The sequence below is a fragment of the Anopheles arabiensis genome, chromosome 2 (genome assembly GCF_016920715.1).
Source record: "Anopheles arabiensis isolate DONGOLA chromosome 2, AaraD3, whole genome shotgun sequence".
Lineage (NCBI taxonomy): Eukaryota > Metazoa > Arthropoda > Insecta > Diptera > Culicidae > Anopheles > Anopheles arabiensis.
In genome coordinates, this window is record NC_053517.1 from 103,100,622 (window position 1) to 103,122,391 (window position 21,770).

Consider the following 21,770-nt stretch of genomic DNA (forward strand, 5'->3'; position numbering starts at 1 on the left):
CTCCGCAGCTGTTCCGATTGGCACGAGTGAGTACGGAGCGTCTGGCTCAGCTCATCTCATCTCACTGCGCTCCGCTCAGAAGTCCGTTCAGGCGCGCGTAATTCGCAGTGTCACGTGGTTGTTTCGTGGCGTTGCTCTGCGCTTATCGCACGCCGCCGTTGTGATTACGCGCGCCATGCGCTCCTGGTAGCGATGTTGAACGAGAGAAAATACACTATATAGCGCTGTAAGACCTTGATTAGCAGCTCCGAGTGTGTGCGTGTGTGTTTGTTAGGGGTCTGCCTCATGCACGTGTTGTAAACAGTTTCATATGAGGGAGAGAACAAAGCTTTCGCTTGTAGCGGATGATGAGGGCGGCTGACAACGGGCTACAAATTCAACACAAACTGAGAAACGTGTAATAACAAAAAGGGCGAGAAGGGAGTCAAGGGCTGCAAATGGGTGTGGAGTACGTTGATCTAAAAATAGAAAAAAGGCTCGAGCTGTTTGTTGTTTTGCTGATAGTAGATTGAAAACTTAAAAGCTTCCGTGGTTTAATGTTACGGTTAATGTTATATAAATACTTCTAGCCAGACTTTTGTGGCATTTGGTAAACGGAACTCAACGGAACAGTATTGATCGTTTTTGCCCTTCAAAGCTGTAAAACTTTCAATCTACCTACCGGTACGCAAACACGTACACTGCCAAAGGGAGATATTTTTGATTGAATTTCAAATCGCACGGATTTGTTTTGCCCACCGAAAAAAAATGAGCAAAAACATGTCACTCGTAACCCTGAAATGCGACCTAAACCGGGCAAAAAAAAGAAGGAAAGCTCCAAAGACGAGCAAACCGTTCATTTCCCAACCGATGGCAAGGGGGATGTAACCATCCGATGGCGAGATTTATGAGACTCATAAATAGACGAGGATGTTCAACAGCTTAAGCCATGGCGTTGGTATGGGTACCGTAGACTTTAACATTGGCGCTGCAACTCGAGGCGGTTGTTTTTCGCGCACACGTTCCATTCGTACGTACAAGCGTGTTGTTTTATGATACGCTTTGCTCGCGAGAGGTTGTATTTTCGTAGCATAATGGGTTATATCGTTAAGGGGCCTGGTAGATATTTGTCGAGGGGCTTTGGCGGAATGTGTGTAACGAACTGAAGTTGGCGCCATATGGAAGCGAAGAGTAATAAAATAAAGCGATTGGTTGTTTGTCGAAGTCAAGTGGTAGGTACTAATTGTGTTGTAGAGCATTCATTTAGAAGCTACTGAGAAAGGGGTGCTGGGGTGGATTTGAACACGAGCTTTGGGAGTGTGATCAGCATGAAAACGCAGCGTGTAATATAGTTTAAAAAAGATATCTTATGATAAAGAGTTCCTTACAGATATATAAAATATTATTAAAATCAAGCTACTAACAATTCATTACAAAAATAGAATCAACTAAAATTTTAATTAATCAAATCAATTTAAATAATTTTCCAGGAATATGTAAAACAATTCATTGAATAATCAAAAGAATAATTTAATTGAAAGGAACCACACATCTGACTGCGACCACACAAACACACCGCTCTGCAAATTCCTACACTCCCGGTGCCGAAATCACGCGAAACTCATTAAGAAGTTTGCCGATTTCATGACGTAAGCAACCCCTTGCTGGTTCTAACCGTACACGAAGCAATGGCTCCCCACCAGGCGGCCACCCAGCAGGATATTATGTCCTTGGAAATAAAAATAAATTATCATAGTCCTTGGGCTAGGTAGTCCTTTGGCTTCTTCCCCTTGGCCCAAACAAACAACCCCGCCTGATCGCATCCCCCTGCGTTGACGTCGCTGCGCAAAGTGCCAACCATCTTCGGCGTCAGAGACCAGTCTCCCCTCCCGAGCCAGCCAGCCGGTTATGTTGTTCGATTTGTGTGGGAAAATTTTTACCAACCGCTCGACACCAGCGGCCAGGCCCGCAGGAGCACACGCAGCACTGTAGCTCCCGGTGTGGTGTGGTAAGCCATCGACAGTGGCGGGATATTTTTATTCGCTTTATTTTTAGCCCACACACGCACACACATTGCCTGCTAGCATAAAATAGAGAGCACACAGCTTTCGCTTTCGGTCACGTTTTAATGTGTAGGTAGGAGCGTGTGTGTTTTATGTTTCAGGAAGCGTTTGTCGACTAGCTGGATGAATGAAATAGAGCAGATTCAAAAGAAAAAAAGGAAGAGTTTTCTGTACATGCTTTCCCTTGGCGCAGAACTTCCGCGTGTGTGCGTGTGTGTCTGTATTTTTGTTGAAGTGGAGAGAAAGAGAGAATTTGCTGTTCCCGAATAAACACGTGACAGGTCGAGCGGCTCGAACGGTGAGTCAGACGACAAAGATACGCCACAAATTCGCCACCATGGTCGATGGCCCGACGAGAGCGCTGCATCGAGAGCTGCGCATGGTCCGTACGCAGCATGAAGCGGTTTCGTACACATAATCTCAGTCACTTTTGATACCAGCTTCCGTGTTCGGTGCAGTGTGCATCAAGATGCACGTTTTAGAGTGGCTTTAATTTGGTGAAAAACGGGTTTTAATTTGATTTTTCCTACGCACCCAAAGTGAAACGTGAGCGTGCTGTTACGCAGATTGCATACCCTGCGGGCGGTTTTGTTGTGAACCGGTTAGCAGACGGCAGTCCGTCTGCACGGCTTGCTCACTGTAGTGAGTAGAAAATGAGTGTTTCAAGTGATGCTGTGACGAAACAAAGCTCCTAAAGAGGAGAAGCCTTTCTTCCGCTTGTGTCTATATTTTTTGTATATTTATTTAAGAGAGATTTCCTCGAGTCCTGTTGATTACACTCACAAAGCGGTCGCTCAGCCTTCAACAGATGGGGAGTGAGGCGTGAGATGAGCAAGTGAATCCACGGTGTGCCGTACCCCCGGTTTTAGAACAACTCTCGGGTATCGACTCTCGGCGTGTGATAAGAACGAACCGTACACCGAACGGGCCCAGCATTCGACTGTTTGCCTTCGTTCAGTTCGGTTTAGCAGCCAAAGCAGCAAGGCCGTTCGAATACCGGAGGGTGTGTAGCCAGTGTACTTCCCCGGCTCGGTTGAGGGATTTCCGTCCGTCCGTTCCGAAAAAGGGTTACCACCGGTTGTTGTGCCATCAGCGTGTTTGGAAATTGGAAATCCAGCGGCGAACGACTCAGTCGCCTTCGAACGGTCAACCGGTGCGCACGTGCTTGAGCATTTGTATTGGTCCGCGCGGTGTTTTATATCTTCCCCTACTCTGCTACAAGCAAAACGTGTCCACCGGGCCGGGTGTATCAGTCTGTTTGTGCGCTATTAAAAGTGTTTTTTTTTTGTCTTCTTCTTCTAATTGCGTGTGTGTCAGCGGTTTGACGATTGAAAATTTGTTGCAATAAAATTGCACCTGCTGCGTGTGGTTGTTGTGTGTAGGACGGGCTAAAGCACCTTGTAACACAAACACACACACAATCGAGGCAGGTAATGTAAACGGTTAAGCTTTGAAAAGCGAAAGCACACACTCCAGTACTCGATGTGACAGATAGTGAAGTGTTTTGTCGTTTCAGTTCCACAACAGAACCGCAGAGGTGCCAAGTGCATTGTGATCTGTTCTACAATTCTTTACAGTGATTTCTAAGCACGGTGTTTGTGTGTTTGAATTTGAATAAGTTGCTCATTCAGCTTAGCGAAACTTTGACGTGACCTTTCCCGTCGGCGTTAACAGTGCTTGGTGGATGTGCGACGGCGTTTAATACGGGGCCAATCGCCACCGATTACTTCATTTACGCACTCATCAACTAAGCCCATCGCGACAGCCGCACATCAGCGGGCCGTCGGGCTGTGGTAACGCTGATAAGCGCAATATCGGAATCGAATGATTCCGCAACAATTACCATCAGCTGTGGAGTAGACCGCTCCCTCCTATCTTCCCCCGGCTCTATCCCTCGCCAAGTCGGCGCTGCTGATACTGATTAGGGCTATTGCTCTAGTGCCGCTCCGCGGAGGGTTAAAGTGTGCTGTCGGCCCTTCAAGTACGCGTGATCGTGCAACAAAAGCGTGCGGAAGTGAATAACCCTGGCTGTGCAATAGTGTATTTGTTTGATATTGAGTAGCTGTGTTTAAGCGTGCGTGTGTGTGTGTGTGTGCGGTTCAGCCACGCGGTTCAGTTGCGTGCTACGAGCGGGCTAAAGGCACGCACCGAAAAACACAAAACAAAAACAAACCCGCGCACACAGAAGCTAGCCGGTCGGACTGCCGTTGGAACAGGGTGAACCGGTTCACCTGGGTGAATCCCACCCGAACGTGTAGTGTGGTCCCTGCATCTCTCACCTGTCTGCCGCCGTGGAAGAGCTTTGCGGTTTTTGGGTTTTGGCTTTCGTGCAAGGCGTATGTGTGTGACGGCGTACCGTTTCGATGTAAGTTTTGAGTAATGAAAACAAAAGTAGTTCTAGCAAGCCATTAGACAAGGGGATTGTTGGTAATGGGAGTTTGTACAGGTTTATGGCTGGTGTTGTTTGTAGAAGAGGGTTGTATTTGTATTTGTAAGCTTACACAGAATCGTTAGATCACACTATGAGCTTAGCAATGTACAAGTTTATTAATTGTATTTTGTATTTGTATATCGAGTACATAATTTCCTAAATCTTCTCATGGCGGAATAGAAACGAAAATAGTAATTTATAAATAATTACTAAAGATACTTTACACAAAGGAATATATTTTATTAAAACATTGGATTACTGAAAATCCAATTTGGATACTAAAAATAAGCCAAGTTATGTCTAAATTGTCTAAACTCTTGAACTACAAAAAAGATAAATATTTCTGTCAAGAATTTTGAAAGATTATTAGCAAAGTTTCGAATTTAATAACCTAAAGTATGGTATTACATAAAATTCATGTAATCTGTGTGTCTTTGAAAGCGTTTTGTTAGTGTAATTGGTGTTCCTCACTGTAGGCATTCGTTATTGAATAAAGGAAAGGGGATTTTCCGCAACGTAATGGTGTATTGTGTAAATCACAAAAGCCGTGTTGTTTATATTCTAACGGACACATGCTGGGAACTCCTCGTATGTTTCACTTATTCTAGTACTTTCACAGATATAGGCAGTTTACTAGTGGATGAGAAAGCTTAACGTGTTATTGATGATGATGATTTATTGTTATTTCATTGCCAAAGTCTTCGCTTTTTAATGGAACTAGAAAATTACGATTTATTTCCAAACTTCCAATTGGAAAATAGTACTAACAAGATTCACTTAAACTCTCACAAACCCGCTGCACAACTACCGGATACCTTCAAATTGCCCCTAGCGAAATGCAATCACGGCATGAAAACAATTTAGATTCACAATCTAACAGCACCACTAGACCGTTGCGGTGTGAATACCATTTGCAGCAGCTATCACGAGCTCTGTGTCACAGACAAAGCTTCCCCTGTGTGTGCGTTTTGTTTTCATCGTCGGCTTCTTCTAGTCAAATCATGCTGATCATGAACGGGTCATGAATCACTTCCACTGATGGACACTGCGTAGGAGACGTAGGAGGCACAAGAAGCTGTGACCGTAACAGCAATGATTTAATAAGTAATGGGATGGCTAGCCGAGGCCATCTTGCGACCGTTTGTGTATCGCATTAGGAACAATTTTCAAATTATGGGTAAGGCAGGTTGCTCTGTTTGAGGAAAAGATTAAAGCACCGGTATTTTACAAGCTAAAGTGATGTCGCTTGCTAGCGTAAGAAGATTTGCACAAGCAGAAAGATAAGTCTTCTGCTGTAAAATTCAACCAACAGCGTTATTTTCAAACACATGTTTTCAATTATACCATAAACAGATCGTCCTGGTCGGTTTAATTAATACCAATGCACCCGTCGGCACAAGTGCACGCGCGTGACTGTTTTGTATCTGATTTTATCCCAACCACCCAGTTATCCCCATCAATCCCCACGCTGTACATTGTGGTTACAGAGCAATGAGAAAAAGCTTCAACACAAGATGCATTTACCAATCATCCATTTGGTATTGGGGTGTTCGCTAGCCGTAATCGATCTTTAACCGTGACAATGTACGTGACATTGCGGTCTTGATCGGCGGCCGAGCAGCAGCAGCAGCAGCAACAGCAGCAGCATGTCCTCCGAGCCGGGTGGAATCGATTTGTTTTGGGAAAGGCTAAAAATAAATCTCAATTTCACTCTGCTGTTTTTCTGACAGCATTCTCTGTTGGTTTTAAGGCATAAAAAACGATTCTCTATGACTAGCGGCATACATCAATTCAAACACGCAAGTATGCTGGAAGCTTTTAGGCGAAATTATATGTAATGTTTGTCATTATTGGCACATTAAAAGCAACTGAGCACATGACATTGTCATCAGCATTCGCTTTTCAATTAGAGAGACCATCATTGCCACTTTGTTGCATGCAAATGTGCATTCGCGTGCAGTGTCAATCATTGATGACAGCTGCTGGTTAGCTTATGCATATTGATATCAGCTGCGACAGCATTATATAAAGAAATAGTAGCAAATGAATTGCAATTGAGTCGTTTGAAAGCTCGTTGCCTCTGTTTGCCAGCGTTATTCACCTTAAACGGGTGACATTAATTTAATACGAGACTGCTTTAGCTTCTAAGCCCTAATCCACCAGCACAGGGAAAACATTGAAACGAGAATTGAGATAAAACCATTGTTTAAGAGCTGTAGGATATATAAAACGGGCAAATCCTAGCCGATTTCTGCTGCTGCTTGGTGTATAATCTCTGGCATTGCTTCCACTTCCCACAGTGCTTGAATCATACCGGCTTCCCTCGATTCACCCCTTTGTTCACGTTCATATCAGTACGCTTTACTCTCACCCCTTACCGTACGGTAGACTGTACCAACAAACACGACCACGACCAATTGGTTTCAATTCGTTGGATTACCCCGCACAGATAATCGGGCGTACCGTAATCAGACCATTTTATGGTGCGCTCTCCGATTACGACTTTCCCAAGGGGAAGGGGGAGGGAAGAGAACAAATCACAAGGGCAGCATAGCACCCCTCGCACACACACTCAGACATACATACAGAACCATTCAAGGTCTAGGTGAAATAATTTCGAAACTTACGCCCTCCACTCTGCACTTGCTTCCATTTCCAGTCCAGGAATGTCAATCGCCAACACCTTCCGCAAACTTTCGGTACAATTTCCATTACACAGGAAGCATAGCAATGGCATTTTATAGCCACAATTGTGATGCTGTGGGGAGGGCAAGACAGAGCAAAAAAAAACTTTAAATCATCCTATAAAGTGCGCTCGTTGGCTTTATTGCCCGACTGTTTAATTTACGATTACAACAAAATTTGGCACAATTTATCTTTTTGCAAGGCTCGTTACAGGCACATACACACACACACGCACGTGATTATATGGGATAGCAAACAGGCGGAAAAGTAATTACTCACCAAGCGGGACGTTAACACGACAACGGGACGTTAAATTTTAAAGGAAAAGAAAACAAACAAAATTCCGCATGAACTTTTCCACCAACCTGCAACCTCGCCGGAGGCCGATCACCTACAGCACAAAACATTCATTTATCACTCAAGAATAACAATCCGATAAAATGAATTTTTCTTCCGCGCTATCGCAACGGGAATGTAATGAAAAATAGCCTAAATCAATAATTTAGCCAGCTTTGGCGTGCGCTGCCTGGGTCCATCAAGGTAAGGACGTATTTTCCCGTGGAAGGTGTTTGCAGAACGTAAAACGGTGATAAATTACAAATTGCAAATTGTTCTTCGTCCAGCGGTTTTCTCCGTTGGCTCGTGGATGGGGCCATTATTTTTTGGATTATATTTACACCGCCATCGCCAAGTGATTGTTGTCACCAAGAAGAAAGCCACGGACCCCAGGGTGGTCGTTTTCAGGATATTGGTGCTTTGACAGGATATTTGCACCGCGTCAGCGGAAGGTTGATCTAAATTTTTGACAAAACAAATTGGCAAAAAAGCAGTAAAACAACTGAGAGTCAAACACACAAACCGGGCTTCACCATCGATCACCAGTCGTTCGTGCTGAGAGGCATAAAATGTAAGCAGAGGCTGCTAGGCTGGGCATCAACTAGCCCGGGACGTTCACAAATCCCGCAGCCAGCCGTGAACCAGCAAGGGCAAGAGTATTATTAATTTTCGCTCCATTTCCACTGCACAGCGGAAACGGTTCGCGAAACGATCGCTTCAGTGTTGGCATTTTTATGACAGACCCGCTTTGCCATTGGCATCATCATTTGCCGCGAGACCGTGTGCGACTGTTGGGACTGTCAGTTTCAGAAGTTTCGCCCCAAAACAAACCCTCACACTGGGGAAGACAGTGCACAATGACAACAGTGAGCCTTAAGGTGGATCGGTACGGTACAATAAGCTATACTCCTGTCTGTCCGTCTCTTTAGGAATTTTAATCGAAAGGGAAATGACACCGATTTGCGTTTGTTGTTTAAATGTTGTAGCAATATCGTTTGCCCGTTTAGAGACGATAGAGTTTGCAAGTTTGACACAACCATAATCACTGTCATTCAAATCGTGAAACTTTATGTAGACCCGTGCGAAGGTATGCTTTTGCAGAAGAATCATAATAAATTGAATTTAGGTTGAGGTAGGTCTGTTTGGTAGGTAGGGGCTGTGAACATAATTGAGTTTCGCTAGAGCTCTTCTAATATTTTTAATTATTTCTGAATACAGCTACAGCTGGTAGGTGGAAATTTAAATTTATCATAATTTTCATCACTCATAATGTTCTTTCACACATTTTTTTCAATCTGATGTGCCTGATGTGTCTGATTTGCTTAATATCCAATTAAAGTCCTGGAATTGAACTCAAGCTGTATAATTAATTGCATAACTTCAGGCGTATAAATTGAATTTTAAGGATTTTAATTTAAATGCGATTCTACTATTTATCTTTCAATAAAGCAGGCTGCATTGGCGAATTAAGCGAATGTCATTATCATCACAAGCTTAATGGCAGCTTCCAAGAATTGGAGATAAAGCTCTGTTTGTGTATTATGTCCCCTTATTTATCTTAAAATCCTTTGAAATGTGTTGAAATCCTTTCACTACAGCGTAATTCTACGTAAATCAACTTAATTAAAACGATTGCATACAAAGGCATGTCAAAGGCCGGGATTGTACAGTCTGCAATGCAATAATGAAAAGCGAGAGAATGTTTGTTTGTTTTTTTTTTACAGACAGCATGGATAGCAATTTGGCTTTTCTGTAATACTCTTCCGGCCGTTTTGCATCGGCGCCGTGCCTACAGGGACAGCGAGTTTACAACATTAAATCGCTTTTCCTGTGTTTATTCAGAACAATACACTCAGGGGATGAGTGAAAAGAAGCAGAGAGTGTTCGAACTGCTCTCATTGACGTCAGCAAACGTTTGAAGTGGTCTGGTTACAGCTTGTTATGCTAATATTTTGAAACCATCGCACAAGTTTGGTGCCCCTACTTCGCATAAATACCGCGAAACTGTGACCATTATTTTTCGGGTTCCACGTTGCACAGCGTTCAAAAGCATGACCGTGAATAAATCAAGCGATAAAAGGAGAGCTTCTTCGCAAAAGAGTAGTACAAAGGAGAGAAAGAGAAAACCGGCATGAATGGTTGAAAGGAAAACAAATTTTATGAGTTTGTGACATTGTTACTCGGTGAGCATGAATCAATCAAACTCAATCAAGTTACATGGAAAATCAGTCAACATCTGAAGATAGTTCAGAGCAGCTCAGCCATTTCAGCCGTCGTTTATTTAATCATCATTAAAATTACATTACAAAGAACAATTTTTCAACGCTATATTTAGTACAACGACAAGGAGCAACGAATGGTAGAAGTCTCAAGGACAAAACACAAAACTTTTTCCTATCTTCCTCGCACAAGGGAAAGGTTACGAACAGTAAATAAATCTTGCTACGGAAAGGCCTCCCGTGCCACTGCCATCGATCGTTGGAGCACAGTGAACCAAGCGGAAACGTTAACCGTAGCCCGTGCGGAGCTGAGATCTTGCGGGATGAAAAATGAAATGTAATTCGTTCTGTCTTTCCTGTGGGACACAAGTGGAAAACTTGTTTCTGTGCGAGCTGATTGCTTTGTGCAAGAGCTTTCCACTTGCTTTCTGCCGTATTTGTCGATCATTTCTCATGCGCTCTGTGTGTGTGTTGGTCGGTTGGGCCGACGAAGAGTACGAGAGCAAGGCAGCTATCCATTGGGAAATAAATATTATACCATGGAGGCGATTTGATTTAAAACGGATCATAATTAAGAATGGAGCGTGAACAATGGTGTTAATTTGGTTTTGCTAGGAAATAGACGAATCAGTTTACTTTTTCTTTTGCTCGAAAAAAGAAAGAAAATTTGCATTCCTGGCAGAACTTGTCTAGAATACGCTCGTATCAAATAGAATGTACAATCTCGTTTCGTCCCAGGAAAGAATGTTTAAGCAAAACAGGGTAGCATCCGTTCTAAAAAAAATCATTTTTGCATTTTTAAACAGCATAGTTAGTGTGAAGATTATCTCCACACAAAAGATGATACGCTGCTAGCTGCGGGAAGCTGCCAACCATGGCCGAAACCATCCTTCGATCATCCTCAGTGGAGACGCTTGGATAGCGTCTGAAGAAAAGCTGGACGAAGCAACGCAAGATCAAAAGCAATCTTCGTGAAGGATTTTTGCCACGCAAAAGTATACCCACAAACAAGCCTTATTTGTGAAAAGTGGTAGGAGAGATAGAAAAAAAAACAGAATGAAAAGTAGCTATTCAACAGTGCCTGCCAAGTGGGGGACGAGGACGTTTGGTTGGCGGTTTGTGTTTTTTTTCTCCTCTTTATCCAACCACAAAGAAGAAGAGCGGGCTCTTGCGGTTAGAACGTCCTGCTCGCGTTTCAACTTTCCAATAAACTATGCCAAGGAAATGTGGTGGCGAAGCTCACTCGCATCGTTGAAGCACACTTGCTCCGTTGCCTTAAAGTTGCCAGCTGCAGCCGAAAATGTGCTCCTGAACAGTGGGGACGCCGCAGGGGCGCGTCAAGAAGCGCTTGCTAACTAAGGCAAGAAGGACTTTGTGTGTGTGAGTGTGTGTGTGTGTGGATGAATACGATTTCGATGCGGAAGTGAACAATAACAGAAACACAAATCACTCCCACAAACCATCCACGATTAATCTTCCCAATGTTTGTGATACTTTGAATAGAATTGGTTTGATTTAGAAAGCGTCGTACTCTTTGGGAAGTATTATTTCCTGTGTGATGGATAGTTGTGTCTTGGGAATCATCTTCATCGGGTGGAATATTTAACAGGAATGAGTCGAAAACAAATTCATGCGTTTTCTTACTTGTTGTGTGCTGTGGCGATTGCAATTTAAATGCGGTGCTTGATACCAACGATCGTCGTCGTTACCGGTGCGGTGATAAATAGTGCAAAAAGGCACTCTAGCGAGGAAGAAAACAAAGTTTCTCAAGAAAGTATGGGCGAGGAAAGCCGATGGCTGAGTGTAGCAGGGAGAATGGTGAGCTAATTTGAAAATAACATTATTTTGCCGGGCCTGAAAGTGATGTTTTTGAGGATTTTCGTGAATTTTCGGTGAGAGACCAGAGATGCTGTGTGGGTTAAGAATGTTTGCTGTCGCTTTGACAACATGTTCAACGATTTCTTTAGCATAATAGCTAGACTGTTTAAATTATGCGTTGGATTAGAGACCACTTGTGCTAATTGAGTTTCAAAAGTTGAATATTTGTTGTCAAAAAAGCAAAATTTCCCTATTCATTTTTACGCTCACTTGAAATGTCAGTGAGCGAGGGATATCTGAAGTAAAATTCATTTATTTTGCATTTTATAACAATTTTTTACTCCCCAAAACCTTCTCCAAAATTCATTTTTACAAACCCTTCGTGAAGCATATTTTAACGCTAGTGCAACCGTTGCACATCATAAACCTTCACATCTTATCACTTCAACCCCGCTAAGCCACGCACACAATGATTTTGTCACGGTGTAGCAATAGAAACTGGGAGCCCTTTGGTGTGGAATTTCATAGCAAACATAAACTTGCATCTATAGTACATCGTTTGTGCTGATCTTCAACCATTTGATTCTAAAAATTCCAACGTAATGTTACATTCTCACTCCTACAATTGCTGTGTTTCACTTTGGAGATAGAAACGCGCGATTCCCCTTATCACTTTCGTTACCTTGTGGCGGATTGAAGCGCTGGTCTCCCATAAACGTTTAATTGATATTATATACCGCTATCGGGAGACTTGAAAGCGACACTGGCACGTAGTACGCTCTGTATCGTACCATATTTTACTTTTATCTTAAAGGGGAGATTTAATATTTGTTACTCTTATCGCACTTATATCTTTGCATTCATAGGAGCCAGATGATCGGTGTCTATCGCTAAAGTTACAAAGTGCTAAGTGGGACAATAACTTTCGTTTCCCAAAAAGCTGATTCATACTTTAACGTTCTTTACTTCTGTTTGCTCTTGTTCTTTGCCAAGAAGCTAAATCTAAGCATTGTTGAGCATTGTTGACTCTAAACCATACCAAGTGACCGACTGGAATCACGCTAGCAAGTCGTGAAGGCGCGGTTTGTTTGCTCCTCATCCAAAAGTTGCACCCAAAAATAGGAGGGCACCCTCTAGACATTTTTCGACAGACTAACAGTAGCTACGGTTTTTTTTTTTGTACAAAGAAAAGCCAAAGTTCTTATTTGATTTAAAATTGAAAAACTTTCACTTCTCTGGTCACACCGGGAAGGGCCAGGGCAGCAATGTCTTCTACTAATAGTTGCAACGAGTCGTGGTCTTGTGTAAGAAGTTGCGCTCTAGATGCTCAACCGAAGACAAATATCCTTCAACGACACAGCTGTTGACAGCGCACGGCACTAAAACAGCCAAGACGTGATGACAATTTCATTAGATTTTTCCTTCACACCATGCAGAGCGGTTGCACCATGGTGGGAGAGAGTTTATCACAAAAAAAGTAGCCCGCACGTCGCGCGTACAGCTAGAATTTGGGGTGCCCCCAAAAATACTTATCATCGTTAAAAAATGCACTATCGTTCGTTGTAATTATGGCACGGTGCTGCACGGGAAATTGGCTCGCGTACTGCTTGTGTGTGTGTAATCGAGTTACGGTGCACAAGGCAAGCACAAACCCTTAAAACGTTTACCATTGGGCTTCTTTCGCAAACGGATCACGTGAAAGCAATTGCACTTGCGAATGGTGGGACACGTGCCACGCGATTGCTCAAATTACAGCGACACTAATGGTCGGGTAGCAGCAACGGCAGCGGCGTTGTGAAGCGTGCAACATTACACTTTTTGGGCTGTTCTTTTTTATATGTGTCGAAAAAGGAGCCTTATTACGAAAGGTGTTTTTTCCCTGACAGGAAGGAAGAACACAAATTGCTCAACAGTCATTGTAAAGGGACAATCTAGAAAAGTATAAAATATCTGTTTACGTGAGACCGGGCATCGGTGATAACGGAAGTAGTCTTCACCGGGGGAATATCGCGACCGTTGCTCGAACGTAGGATAGCATGAAGTTTTCCGGGGTTTAGTTACTTTGGGTATTGCAGTTTTTCCGCGCTGTTTCGTAAGGATTATGTTACGATGTTCGCAATTGTTGGCTGCAGTTTAAGCAAGCGAAAAGGATTTATTACTTCGTACTTTGGGTGAAGAAATGGCAGTCCAAGGCTTAATCGTGATCATGGCGCTTGAAAACTGATTTTGTGATAAGCTTCCGAATGAAACAGTGATGCTGTGTATTCTTGTCTTTGTATGAAACGGTTTTATTAACATTATAACAATTTGTGAAAAATATACCTATTTGTTTACTAAAATATGCTTCAGATGTTTTACACATTTGGTGCCGTGACCAGGATATAAAATTTATGACAATTATTACAAAAAGATAATCATGAATTTTTATTTGGAAAACTTTAGAGGGTATTGTGTAATTTATAAAAATAAACATTTTTTTCATCATTTTTGCCCTGATCTTCCCAACTCAACCTCACATCCTGTTGTCCCAAAATCAGTCTCTAACAAGCAATTGCTTTGTGTACTCTCTTCCTTTACAGACGTTGAGTAATCTACTTTGCATCCTGTAAACCAGCATCACCTCTTTGCACCACCGAGAGGCAAATCCATTAGCAGACCTGCAGCACTCCTCTTCCAAATCCCACCCTCAGGGAGTTCATTTTGCAGGCTAAATGCAGCGAGCACTTTCCACCGAATTGAAAACATCACCTCGTCACTCAGACTGCAGCTTCCAAAAATAGAATCCCGGCTCTACCCGTGGTACCGGCGCATTACGAGGATTAGCACCGGCAAACTCTTGCACGCGAGCATGCTCTACCGTACTTCGAGACGCTCGACGTACAAACAGCCCACCTAACGAGGTGCCTGCAGAACCGGCGCAACGAGGGATACAAATCAATAGATTTGTTTCATTATTAATAAGCCGGCTCCGGGGTTGCAACGGTGTAAATTGCGCGGCCCATATAGCGCGGCGAGGCGTGAATATTATTCCCAACGCCCAGCCGTGGGATGGATCGATAAGGCTGAAGAAGATATTGATTGCGGAAAACGGATACGTGTGCCAATGAGTACGAAGAGCAGCAAATGCGGAAACGTGGTTCGATTTAATTCGCACGAAAAAGATGTATTAAGCATCGCACAATAAAAGACACATTCCGTTGCGGAAACTGGTGCTCAAACTGGGAGTGTGTAAGAGGAGTGGTGAAGAAAGGCGCGAAGAAAACGTTTTTATAACGAAATGTAACATGACAATAAATCCAGTACCTTACTACTACTTTTAATATTGCTCTTGCAAAACCTGTCTACCGCACACCAGAGCCGCTACGAACGGATATCGATACAAAAGAGAGAGGTCACGAGTTGGCAGTTTATAAAACTGAAGCTCAACGAACAGAACAACGTATGGCGTAAGGCTAAACTTATCCACCGAAAAAAAATAAAATAAAAAGCCATAGTGTTAAGAGATCAAGAGAGAGAAAGAGAGAGTAAGAGACAAATCGGGGGCAAAAGTTTTGATAAGTAAGAAGTCATCATCATCATCGTCGGGAAGCCTTCCCTTTTCGCCGCATTTCGCAATGGATCTGAAGCATTCCAACGTGCCGGAAGTGACGGTCGTCGCTGACGCGTACATGCCGGGCAGCAAGTCGTCGGATCTGATCAAACCGCCGGCAACTAATGGATCGAATGCGACACTCGACAAACCGGCCCTACCAGCGGGTATGTTTTGGTTTTCTCTTAGCTCTGATATTTTACGATTTATTTGATGCAGTTTCTGAAAGTAGAGATGTTACACGGTGAGCTCGTCTTGGGAGTGGTTGTAAAATCAGTCAGTGTAAAAGGTCTAAATTGAATATGGTAAAGCAAGCAAATCAATCCACATAAATAGCTGTATGCTTTTACTTATTTGTCGCCAAATCATTGTTATTTTCATACCTTCAATCAGTTCCATTTGGGGAATCACGCGAAGTGTTTTCATTGCTTATTGCTACCATCAATTTGAATTCAATACTCCCGAAAGACACTACAGGTCCCTCGTGGTGGATATGAGAATATTTTATTGTTCTTGCACATTGCAGCATCCAAACACATCCGTAAGTGAGTTTGTGGAAATACGCGATCAAAAAGGATAACAAACCGAACGAATATAAACTAACATTGGCGGACCATTCATCGTTTGCAGCATTATCACGTTCATTCCATAAGTCACACACATGCCCATGCACACATACTACAAACCAAAGTCAACGCCAGATGTCAGAAGGTCGTTAAAGTAATGCTTCCACTTCCCCCGTTTAACTGCCCCTTCGCAGGTGAGTTCCGGATGTACAGCCGGCGCTGGCTGGTGCTGGCCATCTTCGTGATGTATTCCGCCTCGAATGCGCTGCAGTGGATCCAGTACAGTATCATCGCAAATATCGTGCAGCGGTAAGTGAAGCAAAGCAAGCAATATCGACCGTTCCCGTTTCGAAGCTGACCTTTAAAAAGATATTTCCCTGCCTCAGCTTCGTTAGCCTTGTTCGGGGAGCCACTTCCCTTTTCGACAATGTGGACTCCTGTGTAAAGAAGCAGATAGTTCTTTTAGTTTTGTTGGTTCGTTTGTGTGGGTTATTCACTCGCAATTCCAGCGCGCCTGAAGACGCTTGAGATTTATCCACCTCATCCACCGGAGGAGCGAAGATATTCTTCCCAGCCATCGAGCAGAACAAGTACAAAGTACCAGGCGTTCCCATCGGTGAATGGTTGACCCTCGCGTGGAAGTTTGCTTGAGCATCGTCTTACTATGTCAACGAGTGAACGAGGAGTCGGAAACCATATAATGTTTACCTTTTCGCTTTACAAAAAAAACCTCAAGATTGCCCTTTTCCAAATACCAACACATACTCCCCTTTGGGATGCTTTTCCCAAGTTGAAGCTGACGGAAAAGCACCTCGATCGCGTTCTGTTCCGCGTGGAATAGGAAAACTGGTTTTGGGGAAAAAGGCAAACAACAAACACAGCAAACATCCAAACCAAATAGAAAAAGCTACTTCAAACCTTGATAGTATCTATGGGAAATGGCAAAGGTGTCCTCCGGGAACGGGACCGTCACCCATGATGGGTTTCGATTGCAATGATCAAGCGACACATCTGCCGGTGCTATCTTAAGACGCGCTTGGGTGAGTGGTTTCGCACTTCCAAAAGAGGATGAAAAATAAGCAAGAAAAAGAATAAAAAACGTATACAGAACAGGGTGTTTGGTCGCGTTAAAAGATAAGCTTTCGAACGTGAGAAGGAATTTTAAATAAAAGCTTCACACCGGTGTGCGACACCAACGAAATTGGCGTTTCTTTTCCGAGGTGAAAAGTGTGCTGTGAAAATTCACCTTTCAGCTTCAGCCGACCGGTCTTGGTATTGGACCCTTGTTGTATCTCCGCACTGAACTATCCCTGCTCACGTAGGGTGTAGGGTCACAATCGGTTCTCTTTTCTTTTTTTTATTTCAAAATTTTCGAAAGGAAAAATGTGTTTTTTATGCTTCGATCTATCGGATCGTGCCAAGCAGAATAACATTTACACACGAATTAGGAATGGAGCAGCCGAAGAATTGGTGGGTGGAGCGCAAATAGCTTGCACGTGTTGCCGGAAGCGGATTGGAAAAGGGAACAACAACAATCGGGTTGGTTCTAGGTATGAGGAGGGTCATGGTTTGCGAACACACAAGCAAACGGTGAGAATAATTCACATTCCAGTTTAATAGATTTGCTTTGAAACGACAAACACCATAAGGCACAAAGGCAAAGGATGAGAAAAGGGATGAGCGTCGTTTATCATACCGTTTTGCCGGTACAGAATTGTTTGCCATTTCTGTTTAAGGTTAACTGTTTAACGATGATCCTATTTGATGTTAAAGTTTGCTGAAAATATGTTTATTCAAATCGCAGAGACGGAATTTCAAACAATTTGCGTCTATTTGCATGCGCCTAAATGTATGCAAGGATGTAATGAAAGCAAGAGTGGTATACATTGTGTTTATCCTTTTGGGACTTTGTTAACACTTTAAGCGCCGCGTCATATGATTTCGTATGACGGCTTTGCACACCACTCAGCTTTGTATCTGACGCTCAGTGATTCTCTTGAGAACGAATGAGGTAGGAAAGAGAGAACGAGAACGACATGTGCTACGCCGCTTATCGCAATGAAACAAAAGAGTGATAACAATGGCCCGAGAAACTGTCGCTCTCATCGCTCTCTTGCCATGCGCTACGTGCTCACTCAAAAACTGTGACGTCAGGCTGGCGGTCAAAGTGTTAATCGATTAAAGGGTTTTTTTAGTATAATGATCAAAATAATCCAGTAATAAAAGATAAGTTATTGGTTAATCAATTTAAATCTATTAAATGATTATTGCATCGGCTCCCGATTTCGATTAAGATGGTCTTTAAATTGCGTGAAACCCAGTTTCGAATGAAAACTTAATAAAAACGATTATGCCATTTAATCAATTCATGTAATTCACCGATAGAGCAAATTTAATCGTCTTTATGAGCAGCTCTCTAATTAGCCCATCGACTCTAAGCCCTCCCACAGCTGCACACGATAGTAGAAAACGGGTTTAGACGGTTCTATTTCCGTTAGCCGGATACCGGAAAGGTCATCGGGCTGGTCGGGCAATAACTTTCGCGCAAACACTGATTGCATGGCGTTCGGTTCAGTCCCTTCCCTTCAGTTGGTTGGACACGCACAGGCAAAACCAATTTTAAGGTCACTATCGCACACATCAAACGACCCTACCGGTCGTTTTAAACGGAAGCCGGGGTTATCATCGGAACGGGAGTCGTCGACGGGATACGGGGTAAATAAGATTAATAAATAATAATAATAAATATATGAGCTTGGGTTTTTGTTTACCGGGTTGCGTAGCATTCCACCCCGGACAGCACGACGGTTGGTTCGATGAAACTCGATTTATGAAGCAATTTTCCACCGGATCAGTACCAATCGAACCGGCCCCTCTCAATCGATGCCCATTTAACATTGCCATGACTACTTCAGTTAACTGGATTGTCATTCCCTGTGACCCGCTTTATAAATCAGATTAAGGGACGGTGGAGAGTTGACTTCCCGCAGAGCACGATGTATTACTGGAGCTAATGGTAAACGGGAAATAATGGCATTCTCCTCTAGATGACCTTTGCACGCATTCCAGCCACAGACGTGCGGTTTTTAATTAAAACTCTATAATCCTGCCGGTGAACGGTGAACGAAAAACCATAACATCCACATATATACCCACAGCAAACCATGCAAATGTAATTACTAATGTCGGCTTTGTCCGTTTCATTTGCGCCCACCTGATGGCTGACGTGTAACCGCAACGGAATGTGGACCACCGCACGCAAATCTTGGACACGAAACTTTGGACACATTTGTCACCTGCACCTTGCAAAACCTGGAAATGCAATGGAACGCCCTCCGAAACAGATACTACAACATCACCAGCACCTGGGTCGACTGGACGTCGATGATATTCATGATCCTGTACATTCCGCTCATCTTTCCGGCCAGCTGGATTCTGGATAAATTGGTAAGTTGTTGTTGCACCCACTCCAGCATCAAATCATCCACCATTCTGCACTGGCGGCACGGTACATTTGATGTGCCCAAACAGCCGAGAGTGGTTTAAATTTTATTACACTTTTATTAGGCATGCAAATAGCTTAATGGAGAGCCGGGGTAATGCGGCTCCGCTTCGTTATTCGGGTATTGGGTGGAATAGTTTTATATTGAAACCGTTCCATCGTTCCCACTGCTCCCTACGCCTGTGCGTTACAATTCCGCGAAATCAATTATGGAGCAGCATTCTCGTGAACATGCTGCATGCACCAACCAATGAAGGAGAAAATTTGTTTTCCTGTTACACGTTACCGCTGCAGCGATGATGCTGATGATGGTAGCTGATGAGGTTTGAATTTTTCGGGGTTGAAAGCACCATAACATGCATTTTCAATTAGAACTTTTACGAAACCGTATGGATGAGGTTGCGTTGAGGTTGGCGCGTTAATTAAATTCGAGCAATCGGAGCGGTTAGGATGCTTTTTATGAGATTATTTAAATGGAAAATTGTGTTTTGTTTTGGACAAAAACATTCAAAAGCTTCATTTCAATGATTTTATATTAACATTCAAACCCTTCAAAAGGCTTTATTATAGATAATCAGTACGTAGAGTTAAATCAAAATACTAGATTATAATATTTCTCAAATTTTAAAGCTAACAGAGTTCCAAATTGCAATCCAAAACAGTCAAACAGCATCAGCTAAAATATGTCTGTAGTCCGCATTCCACGCAATGTTCCCATTTCCGCCGGAATTGTCGAAAGGAAACTTATCTTCTGCCTACATTGTCGGACAACGCGGTCCTTCCTGTATCTCGTATCAATATCACTACCATTCGGCAGCACTGAATGCTTTCCGCACAGTGTCCCTCACGCTGCTTATCTGCCGGTCGAAATGTCGAATGCAAATAAATGCATACCGTGTGCTGCAAACACTTTGCTTTACAACCAGTAACACCACCCCACCCAAAGCTACCTAGCATATCTAGAAACTAAACCTAGACACTCACACTTACACCCGTTTGCGTTGCGACTGGCTGACAGCCGCCACTTGCACTGTCCTGGAGGAACTGTTTCCTCATTTATTTTAATGAGATAACATCTGTCTCCCAGTGAGTGAGCAGGACAGTGTGTCTGCGTGGGCCATTCTTCCTCTGTTCGATGGTAGAGTTATTTGTTTAAACCTCGCTTGCCCGTGCCGGTTTTGTGTAGTTTTTACATTTCAGTGCAAGCCCCAGAAGTTTCAGACAAGTGCGGTTACTATTGAAATCATGCTGAATGGACCGAGCGGAACAGGTTGGACTTTTTATTCTACGTACTCGAGCTCCACGAGGCCACATGAGGGAAAGCGACGTTTTTGCAGGGTACAATGTTCTGCTTACCGCAGAGCTGTTGTATGCCGGAGAAGGAAAAAATCCACGCCGGCAAGCATTTTTCATTGCAGCTGTGGTCGGAATATGAATTTGTGTGCACAGTGGGTGAATTATTGTGAAATGAAAATATATAAGGTCCTTTTTGTGTAGAATTATACATAAATTATAGATTCCAAAGAATGTCCTCGACAAGTTTTTCTTAATTATTTCCTATACGCAGCATTAGACGAGATTGTACAAGCTTTTTCAATTCAACAGAAGGTTACATTCAATGTACTTTTACAACGAATTCTTATTAAAATGATAATTATTCACATCTGTCTTTTTCGTAACGCAACATACCGCAGTGCCACAATTGTGCCGACGTAACGGGAATTATTACAGCTGTAACTATGTAAATCCTTTCCATTTCCGCAGTTCTAACTAATAGGAGTAAGGAAAATTTGCCTACCGAATCGAAAAGACAAACGTCCACGTCGGCACCAATTGCTGTTGCTGCTGCTAGTTCAGTTGAAGCATTTCATTTCACCGGAGTTTTTCCTTTCTTTTCCAGGGACTACGAATTGCTGCCATCAGCGGTGTGCTCGGTACGTGTATCGGTGCCTGGGTCAAGTGTTTCTCCGTCAGCCCGGACCTGTTCTGGGTGGGCTTCGTCGGCCAGTCGATAGTGGCTGCCTCGCAGGTGTTTATCCTGTCGCTGCCGGCCAAGGTAGCGGCCGTCTGGTTCGGACCGGATCAGGTGTCGTCGGCCTGCAGCATCGGCGTGTTTGGTAATCAGGTAAGTGGTGGGCATTCAGCAGTGCTTTCAAGGAGGATTATTGCAACAGTCTAAACCACAACAGTCTGCCCAAGCTAATGAACTTTTGGTAGCGTCCAACTGCCTCGGAGGCACCCATATTTACAAGCAAGCTTTTTCCTCGTAAGCTTTCAGCTAAATCCTTCCTTCCCAGTTTTCCCCGAAAATTTGTCGAAAAACTTTCTCCATTTGGTCACACACCGATGCAACTGACTGCACGCGTATCGTATCCTTTTTTTTTTCTTTTTTTTCGTTATTGCTCGCCTGAGCACGAATCCTCAAGCTTCTTATTTTATTAGAAACCATCAACCATTAAAATGTGTCTTGCATAGTGGAAATAAGCCACATCACGCTACTCCGAAGCGCTTAACTTTGGGGCACACAAAGTTGATAAAACGATAATCTGTGTTGCGCGCGAAAGCCCAAACCACAACCGACA

The 21,770-nt window shown here is 43.3% G+C and overlaps 1 protein-coding gene across 6 annotated transcripts in view; it reads left to right on the top strand.

Annotated features, from left to right (window-relative positions):
- The first annotated feature begins 2,971 nt into the window (after nt 1–2,971).
- LOC120897022 (feline leukemia virus subgroup C receptor-related protein 2) overlaps nt 2,972–21,770 on the top strand; it is a 38,109-nt gene continuing 19,310 nt past the window's right edge. The window contains exons 1-6 of one of the 6 annotated variants that reach the window (XM_040301624.1): nt 2,972–3,472; nt 3,543–4,407; nt 14,111–15,287; nt 15,881–15,995; nt 19,031–19,133; nt 21,089–21,313. In XM_040301624.1, coding sequence (XP_040157558.1) covers nt 15,146–15,287; nt 15,881–15,995; nt 19,031–19,133; nt 21,089–21,313 — 585 coding nt within the window. In that variant the 5' untranslated portion in view covers nt 2,972–3,472; nt 3,543–4,407; nt 14,111–15,145. Of the gene's footprint in view, nt 4,408–14,110; nt 15,288–15,880; nt 15,996–19,030; nt 19,134–21,088; nt 21,314–21,770 lie in introns of all 6 variants that reach the window. The other 5 variants (XM_040301625.1, XM_040301627.1, XM_040301623.1 and 2 more) reach the window with 5 other exon arrangements.